Below are 9,699 nucleotides of genomic sequence, written 5' to 3'. Positions count from 1 at the left end.
TTTTAGATACGAATTTTCAAGTTAAAGAAAAAGGGAGGAAATAAACACTGCCTTTAATTGTAGATTTACAATTGGTCTAGCCTTTTGCCGTGGCTTAAATGGCAAGGAAGGATTAACCGAATGATAGTTAAAAATTGACAGTAATTAAAGGAAAACAAGAGAATCTTTTATATCGGGAAAAAATCTACGAGCATTATATTATACGTCCAAAATTTTCACAGGTAGCATAGACAAAGGCACTTTGAAGTTAACTTATTTCTAAAGCAAGGATGTTAAATATCACGTTCAGTATCATTTTCCTTGAAAGCTTTACGCTCAATCTTTCACCCAAGAGAACCCTGTTTATATTTTTTTTTATTAATTTGTTGTGGAGCTAAACTCCATTTAAAAATTTGTCATTAGCCAATGAGTTATTGCATGCACAAAATATACTTGCTTAAATGGATGAGTGAGTTTATCATTCGACCAACTCAAGACTGCATCTAAATCTTCTTTCTAAAACACTTTTCAAGAATATATATTAAATATCTAGTTATTTTTGCTATATTAAAATTTTTTTTCTTATTTATCGTTCATATAGGTCAATTATTTTTGTTAGTTTAGTGATTTATCGTTTACCCATAATCTAATTAATACTTATGGCATCTTTCGCATAATGGTTTCTTTTGTGAGAAAGAACTATCCTTTTTCCCATTGAAAACACGAATTACATACCGTGGACCAAGTTTTTCTATCGATAACTTTTCTGAGTGGTGACAATGCCTTGTCAATTTGCCTCCATTATTATGCTCTTTTCTCTCATCGCATTATGTATATAATTGCTGAAAGCATCACTCACTAAAATTTTCAGCTTCAAAATGCTACCACTAAAAACAAACAGCTAGGCGCATTGACCAGAACCGGGAAGGAAAAAGAGCTTAAATGACTATGCATATACCTCAGCATACAAAGCACAGGTTCAAATTCAATAGAGTAAACCCTTGAAAGAAAATCATAGAAGAACCATTATATTAAATGCATGGTGAAAAGGAAACATCGTAAAGAGATGAAATTCTTTTTGATAGATAATTAGATATTTATCTAAAAGACTGTGTTATTTTATTTTCATTAATTTTCTAAAGTAGATTATCTATTCTTTTAAAATGTAAAAATATTATAATAGATATTAATATAAGAATTAAATTTAAATATTAATTAATGAATAGGATTATATTAGATTTTTTAATTTTAATAAATATAATTAAATTTAATTACCGAACCTAAAGTTTTCTAAAAGTACAAACATCTACCTAAAAAGCTTTGTCAAATCCAATTAAAAAATGCAATACGCGGAGTGGATTTTTTTCGGTGAGAAAAAAACTGGAGAGTGTCCAGTGTTTGATCTCACCATTCATTGTTTTCTCTCTCTTATTAATTTCTGGTCCCACTTATAGAATTAAAGGTGAGAGATCACACTTTATTTTTTTCAGTAGAAAAAAAATAGAGAGGATCCATTTTCCAAGATTTCAGCTCTTTAATAATTGATGAATATAATAGATATGGTAAATTATCCAATGATGATAGAAATTAGTCAATTACTGCTACTAAATTTATTAATCAAACAATCGAAATTCCCCGGCCCATTATTAACACATAATTTGTCATATTCTTCCCACTAATGTAATTGAGATTGTCACTTATTTATACATAATAAATTATTTTCCTAGAATTTATTAGATTGAACAGATATATGTATACAAAAATTATATATGTTCATATAAGACTACTACTCTCAGAGATAAAGACAGAAACACACACGATCATTCTGTGGAGAACTTGCACAGCGAAGAACACTGAGGAAGATGTGTTCATCACAAGGAATGCATAGTTTGGAATCGGCAATGAAATCATACTCTTCTTGAGCTTGATCCAACAAGGCCCTAAAGAGTGGATGGTGAAGCAATGCAACTTTGATCACAAATCTCTTGTGTTCTTCTCCAACATACACTACCAAGTGACCCTTTGGAACATCATTTGGAATGGAGCATCTCTTATCCAATGAATTAGAAGAAGAAGGCCACAAGTTAGTGTATTTTTTAAGGTAACATTGGTCGCAAGCTTCAGACATAGTAGTACAAGGTATCACTTTGCTTCCCATTTTCTTGCACTTGTTAAGGCACCCTCTAAGAAACCTTGTCTTCATAGTTCTTGGAATTTTAACTACTTGTTGATGAATGATATATAGATATTAATTAGATAGAGAAAGAGAGAGAGAGAGAGAGATCATATAAGAACAGAGGAAAAGATTCAAAAGAAGTGCAATGAGTATTACTTGGAGAGAGTGAGAGAAGCTACAAAGGTTAAGGTTTATATAATTGTGGGATTGGCATGTGATGAAGTGGAAAAACCAATGCAATGAAGAGCATTAATGTTTGACATGATTGGAAGCCTATGCTATTGATAATATAAATATATTATTTGTTATTATTTTAATTAAATAAATAAATGTGTGCCAGTTACATATATTATGGTATACTATATAGTTGCTGACCCATGTTCATCAATTTTAAAGCTACTTTTTATATAGATATAGAAAATTGAATAGTTTGATTATACGAAAATGTACGATCATGCATGCTGCCAATGATTATTTTAGGGAGGTACAGGTACATATATATAAAAATGTATACATCAATGTTATCATCATCATCATCATTACCATCATCATCATCATGTATGTATAACTGATTAACACCCCTCCTAGGATTGGAAGAAGTGAAGGATTCAGTGCTTTCTATCTGCAATTCTTGAAAGGGTATGGAGCTTATGATTCACTATCCCTGAGACCCCACAACATGAAGGAGAAGAAAAAATAAAAATAAAGATAAGATATGAAAGAGAGAGTAGAGGAATGGGATAAGTGTCTTGGGCTAAGTGCAAAATCCACTTGGGATGGCTAATTTTTATTTTATGACACATGTTGGAACTTTATTCAGATTCGTCTTTCATAGGGTGGCTTCAACTTTCCTTTTTGAGTCGTAATTCTTGAAAATTTTTCGTACTGCTAAGTGCAAAAAAGTCGGTGATATAATATTGCTTTTAATTGCAACAATGCTGTAAAGATTTGGATTAATACTTAATAGTATAGTGGATTATGCATGGTGGCTGCGGATGTTAATGGAGATAGAGGATTCAAAAACACAAGGGTCAAAATTTCGTTACTAGAATTTTTAATTGCATGTTGATATTGATATTAGCATTTTTAGCTTTAAATAATTGGTAGATGGATGATGCTCATTTCTTTAGCTTACCAAAAGATAAAGAGACTCGAATCCGCGACTTCTTAAGTGAGTATGGAGAGATTCTAATGAATCTTAATCTTAATTGAAACAACAATTCTTACCAACGGTTTTATGAATCAAGTTTTAGATTTCTACAGTGCATCAAGACCACGGAAAAAAAAAAAAAGAAAAAGATTTGTATATTGCATTAATTGTCAATCTCAGTATTGGATGCTTCTATGCATGGATTGAGATGTGAATTTATTATTCTCAATCTGGATAGATTATAGTCGGAGTTTGCCATATAGCGTTATTTATTTATTTTATTCTAAGGACCAAATAAATATTGGTACTAGTATGAGTATCCGTACAAAATATTAAAACTTTCAAAGTGTCAGCTGGTATGTATGTTCTGCAGATGAATCTAGGATAAGTTTGAGTGTTCATTAGCTTTGTAGTTCCAAGGAATTCAGGAAATGGGCATATGCATGGCAAAGGGGTGGATATGAAAATATGCTTCTTGTGAGCACAACACACGAGATTCAATGGACATTATGGATCGGATTCTTTACATTTTCCCTCAAAAGTGAAAACTACACTTAACTTTGACCCAAAATGTAGATTGGACTTTGATTTTATTTTCTCTGTTCTATGATATGTCTTGATTTGTTGTTATGCATTCATTATTCACCTCTTAAAAAAATAGAACAGTCTCATATTTTAGTTTATAAAATATTAAAATATGGCGGTGATACTTAGGAGGCACAACGAAGACGACAAAGGAGTGGGGGAGTAAACGCAATTAAAGAGAGTTGGAGTATCTTTTCTAGAAGAATGATTTGGGAAGAGAAAACAAGACACCCAATGAGACAGTGATGCTTGGGAGGCGTAACGACGACGATGAAGGAGTACAATGGGGAGGAGTAAACGTAATTAGAGAGAGTTTGAGTACTTTTTTTGGAAGAATGATTTGGAAAGAGAAAATAAGACACTCAATGAGACGGTGATGCTTGGGAGGCGTAACGACGATGACGAAGGAGTGAGGAGCGATTAGAGAGAGTTGGAGTACCTTTTTAGGAAGAATGATTTGGGAAGAGAAAACTAAATACCAATAAGATGGTGATGCTTGGGAAGCACAAAGATGACGAAAGAGTAGAGAAGGTAAGTCATGTTAAAATAAACACACAATTAAAATATGACACAGGAGAGAGAGTAACTTACATGTTACTTTAGAGAAGGTAGGAGAGCATTCATTTCATAGTATTTTTTAGTCAGGCAGGCCAATGACTATTTTATCGTGAATTTAAGTTCCATTTAAGAGTTTTTTATTGGCCAATAACTATTTTATCATGAATATATAATATATATACATATATACGATGAGATTCGAATTCTCAATACTTATGAAAACGGATTAATAAGTTGACCACCGGATCAATTTAAAATATAATTGTTAAAGTGGAAAATATGAAGCATTAATGTAGAGTGAAAGAGAGTAGTTGTGGGAATGGGGAGACAATATAAGAGATTTCCCTTTTTGGATGCAGAAGGGTCAGAGAGATGATTGAGATCCAGCACATTGATACATCCCCTTTAAGACACATGTGGCCATTGCTAGGTTGGTTCAAATTACAATAATTAATACCAACTTCAGTTTCACGCATCATCTATCTTCTTCTGCAGTAATAAACTGCCATCAACACTATTCTTCTTCTTCTTCTTCTAGATAAGACACAAAACTAGAGTTATATATTAAAATCATTTTTAAAACGAAAGCACTTCATTGGATGAACAATGCACTTCTCAATAATATATTCCATGTTATTTTGAAATGCCATCAAGGTTGTTCTGCATCCTTTGCTGTCCAAATTCCCCATAACTATTAAGATACTTGTAATTTATGTCACATGCAAGGCACCAAGCCAAACTACGCGGAATATTGATTCAAAAACAATCTATGCACTTTTTTTTACAGTACCCGGGAAAAAAGGAATTTAAAACTACAAGAACAGTAAGAAGGAAAAAGATAAGAATGATGATGGAATCGTACACTATAGGACAAGTGATGATAAGGTCCATGATGATTAGGGTGATTGTAGAAATGGTGCACATGAGGGTTGGGCCACGAGCTAACACTCTTATGGAAAGAGGTAACATAAATGATTATATCTCTAACATTTTCTTTTAAACAAGAGACTTTTTTGGATTTATTTAATTTTTGTATAGACTTTTTTTTCTCTTTTTATTTGCTTTATACTATTTTTTTCATTTTTGAAACTTACCAAGGATCGAAATCTGAACCTTTTGGACATAAAATTCTGATACTATGTTATGAAACCACTCATTTTAAAAATTTAAGCTGATAGAAGAATGCAACATAAATAGTTATATATCTAACAAGAGAGATTTATAGTAAGACATGAACTGAATTCAGATCAAATGATGAGTGGATTCGTGTAAAAAATGATTGTGATTATGATTAGACAGCCTTTCCCTTTGGTTTCCATGCCACATGCATATATCTGTTCTATTGAGCTGTCATTTTGGATGACACTATCATTTGTGTTCCCATCTCCCATATCTCACAATCAACACCTCTCCATGCTTCCCTATAGGAAGCATACTTACTTACTCTTCATTCTTCTCTTTTGAGAACATACTTTGCACACAACAAGGCCTCAAGTTTTAATATCCAGCTATCTATCTCTCTATCTAGCTAGCTTAACGTCTTTGCTGCTCTCTACAATTTCATGTGAAATCATTTGTAATATTCAACTAATGCAAACACATTTATGTAGTACTCTTATTTTGTTACTTAGCTAGTCGTACCATCTCTGAATTTCTAAAGAATTGAATCCTCTCGTAACAGTAAAAAAAATGGGAGAATAAAATGAAGGATAGGTTAATGATAAAGGGGAGTAAAATTCCCTAGGTGTCAAAAGGAAAAAAAAAGAGTGCAAACAACTCGATATTTTGTGTGTGAAAAGAAGATAAAATGCTGCAAGATGAAGCTCATAACACCCTTCTCTACATGATGTCAAAATGTTTTACATCTAAACTTGGTTTTAAAACACGTCAGACATCATTTAAGAATTCATACTCTTGCAGGGATTAGGCATTAACCATGGCAAATTTATGTAGAGCGGAGCCAACTAATAATTCCTCAAGTTTACAACTAAAAAAATTTTCTATGCCTTTGTAAAAGACCAGCAGAAACTACTAAATGTATATAGCTGTGCAAATGATATATCTAAATTTCAACAAGATTTTTTGTGACTATGGATTCACCTCTGTTACAGAGGGAGTTTCACTTGTAAGTACACTTCCTCCGTATATTTCTTTTGCTCTGGCCAATGGGAGGAGAATCTTTACTTTGACTAACTGAAGTAGAAGTACCAAGTTTGCTACTGCGAGAATTCTTTGAGCCGCCGCGTTGCCTTGGGTACGGGTGAATTTTAGCCAATTCACGCACACGGCATGCCACGTTAAATGGTAGGGGGCGTAAAGTATGATCATCATTTTCATCATCCTGCAACCACAAATGATTGTAATCATATATTGGCACCTCAATAGAACTAACTGAAATATTTGTAATACATCAACAAATTTTCTTAAAGGAAGAAATTTAACCTCTTTCTGGTCTATTGTGTTTGTCTGAATGGAACTGGCTCTTAAAAGATTACGCCACTTGTCCTGCAGAAATCACATTTAGAAAACTCTGGTTTGCAAAGAAGGAAACAATTGAAATAGACAAGGCTTTGTGAAGTACCCTGAGATCTATGGGTGTTCGATAGCTTGAAGAAGAAAATGAAAACCTCTTTATATCCGTCCACCTACCAACTCCATATTCAGATATGCCATCAACCAACTTAATAACCTCAGAGAGAGTCCACATCCTCTGATGCTTTCTCCGATCTTTCTTTTTAGATCTTTTTGGTGTCAAACATTCATCCTGAGAGTCCGAGGAAAATGCCTCCTCATCATCAAGTTTCTACAAAAACAAATGCCTTGTTAAATGAAAAAGAATAGTGTCCAGTAATAAAAGCAGATATAGAAATGAATAACATAATATTAGAATATAGAATTACGAGCAAACTAGAGGTGATTATTGATCTTGTAATTGAGAAATAGTGTACAATGAATCTAAGCCCCACTTGGAAACAAGCAAGACACGAGGGATGCACAATGAGGCAAATTCATTTCAGATAAAACCCTACCTCTTTCTTTGGTCGGCCCCTGTGAGCTTTCAACTTTGGGATTGTCACATCACTAATTCCATTACTAGACTTCTCAACTCGAATCTTTCTCAATGCTTTAATTCTTATATGAAGTTCATCACATGATGAGGCACTTGAATGTTTTCTTTTTGTACCAGCAGTTTCCTTTGACCTTGAATTTGAAGTCTCTTCAATGTACCTAAGAGTAGGCTTTCGGAATCTCTTCTCTTTAAGTGCAGTAGGTTGACTCTTTTCAATTGAACCCGTTTCCTTTTTACAATATAATATACCACCAGCCAAATGATGATCATTATTCAACTGATGTAGATGCGGTATGTCGAGTGAAATGTTGTACAGGCAATCTTCATTTGACGGTTGATGAGGATTGTTCCTGAAGGCACCACGTGATTGATAGGACACTACATCATCTAGAGGATTATTTTTGCATTCAGATTGTGCAATGGGTAGTTTTGTAGATTCTGATACCCAACCAACAACGCTGCTTCCACTCAATTCTGAAGAATGACTTTCTGAAGTTGAGTTTTGCAGAAGGGAACCCTCAAAAGGACCAGGGCCAAGCACCTCAGCCTTGCTGTCAAATTCAAAATCTGTAGATTGGAAAGATAAAATTACAAAATACAATATTTGAAAAGGAAAAGCTTAACGAAAATAACAAGGCAAAGACTTGTTCTTTTTCTTTTCTATTTGAATATCATTCAAGATTATAAGATATTGTTAGTTAATTATTTACCAAAAAAAACCTCCTCGCATGCACCAGAGAAAACATCAGTTCCTTCAAGGTCATCGATTTCAACATCATCCAAAAATCCATCAAGGACCTAAGAATATTAAGACAATGTTCATACTAACAAAATATGGGCATGGAAAATTTTTGAAATAAGAAGAGGGGAAATTTTACTGTTCAACATTAGATGAGGCAACATACACATATACCATGATAGCCTCAAATTTCAAATACTCAATCATCAAGCAGCTTAAGTTCAATATATTTGAACTACTAGTTTCAACATCACCTAGTAATAACTGTTAGTAGAGACAGTTACCTCCATCTCCAAGTCATCCTTTCCATTGAAAGCTGCATGAATATCCAAACCACCTGATGAATGTACACACACTACTATCAGATTGAACATCACAAATAACTCGGGAAATTACAAAGTCTGAAAGCAAATTCCCATCGTCCTAAAAAAATAATCACAATATCGATATAGAATTAATAATCAATTTTAAATCCAATTAAGATCCAAAGGAAACATTTTCAACATCAAAGCATTTCCTTCCGTCATTCTCATATAGATTACAATATACCATCTACTGAGACATGCTCATTTCTATTTTCTGCAAGAAAATGGTCAACTTCCATTGCTTCATCTTTAAGAGCAGGCACAGATGATTCATCCACCTGAACCTAAGGAAATGTGAAATAGAGAAATCATAAATCATATACCTTCAGAAATGCCACATTGCTATTCACAGTTAATTCAAGAAGACCATTACAAAACAATAACATAAATTCAGATGAGTGTTCAATGTTCATACGAAAACACCATTCAAATCAGGCTTGCAAGTTGACTTGCACTAGTTCACAGAGCAAATACAATTTACTCATAACTTTTTAAAGGGAAAAAAAAAACGTGTTTGAATCGTTTCAACAAGTGAACAACAATCAAATTATATTATACCTAAGGTTTGTGCCTACTTCAGCATTATTCAATTTAAGTTAACAGAGCAATGAGAGCATACATTTTTGTCAAACACTCAATCCAGAGGTGTGCTTCAATTAGGGAAGAATGCGAAGAGCAGGATGAGTTAAACAATTTGTAATTATGTATGCACAGAGAAATGACAATTTCAACCAATGTCCTTACCCTTTGGCATTTCATATTGGAACACTTCCGCAACTTTTCATCCTGATCCATCGCATATTCTACTGAATATTATACAATGTCAACATGCATCAGTTTAATCTTCTAACTCATTCATATTCAAAGACAAATACATGTTTGTAGAAAACAAAAGCTAGCATTCGCCATTAACATTACTACAATGTATACAGATATAATCAATCTGACTTGACTGCCCCTTTTTCATTGTTTTTCTATCAGCATATCAACACAAAAATAAACACCATTGTACTTCAAAATCAGAGATTTCTTCAAAATTCAGAACAAACGGGAAGATAAAAGTGCTCCAAGCAAGTG

The 9,699-nt window shown here is 33.3% G+C and overlaps 2 protein-coding genes across 4 annotated transcripts in view; both read right to left on the bottom strand.

The window, feature by feature from the left end:
- Nucleotides 1,621-2,452, bottom strand: LOC107628084 (auxin-responsive protein SAUR50-like). The gene has a single exon (XM_016330894.2). The coding sequence runs from the start codon at nucleotides 2,180-2,182 to the stop codon at nucleotides 1,772-1,774; it is 411 nt and encodes a 136-aa protein (XP_016186380.1). The 5' UTR covers nucleotides 2,183-2,452; the 3' UTR covers nucleotides 1,621-1,771.
- The window catches only part of LOC107626486, a 4,129-nt gene continuing 683 nt past the window's right edge, over nucleotides 6,254-9,699 (bottom strand). Inside the window, exons 2-9 of one of the 3 annotated variants that reach the window (XM_016329375.2) lie at nucleotides 9,367-9,428; nucleotides 8,807-8,906; nucleotides 8,542-8,594; nucleotides 8,229-8,316; nucleotides 7,478-8,085; nucleotides 7,030-7,251; nucleotides 6,891-6,953; nucleotides 6,254-6,789 (exon numbers count right to left, since the gene is read on the bottom strand). In XM_016329375.2, coding sequence (XP_016184861.1) covers nucleotides 6,568-6,789; nucleotides 6,891-6,953; nucleotides 7,030-7,251; nucleotides 7,478-8,085; nucleotides 8,229-8,316; nucleotides 8,542-8,594; nucleotides 8,807-8,906; nucleotides 9,367-9,417 — 1,407 coding nt within the window. In that variant the 5' untranslated portion in view covers nucleotides 9,418-9,428 and the 3' untranslated portion in view covers nucleotides 6,254-6,567. Of the gene's footprint in view, nucleotides 6,790-6,890; nucleotides 6,954-7,029; nucleotides 7,252-7,477; nucleotides 8,086-8,228; nucleotides 8,317-8,541; nucleotides 8,595-8,806; nucleotides 8,907-9,366; nucleotides 9,694-9,699 lie in introns of those variants that run through there. The other 2 variants (XM_021116765.1, XM_021116766.1) reach the window with 2 other exon arrangements.

The sequence above is a fragment of the Arachis ipaensis genome, chromosome B02 (assembly GCF_000816755.2).
Source record: "Arachis ipaensis cultivar K30076 chromosome B02, Araip1.1, whole genome shotgun sequence".
Lineage (NCBI taxonomy): Eukaryota > Viridiplantae > Streptophyta > Magnoliopsida > Fabales > Fabaceae > Arachis > Arachis ipaensis.
The sequence above is the reverse complement of the archived record's forward strand: the minus strand, read 5'-3'. Positions and strand labels throughout refer to the sequence as shown.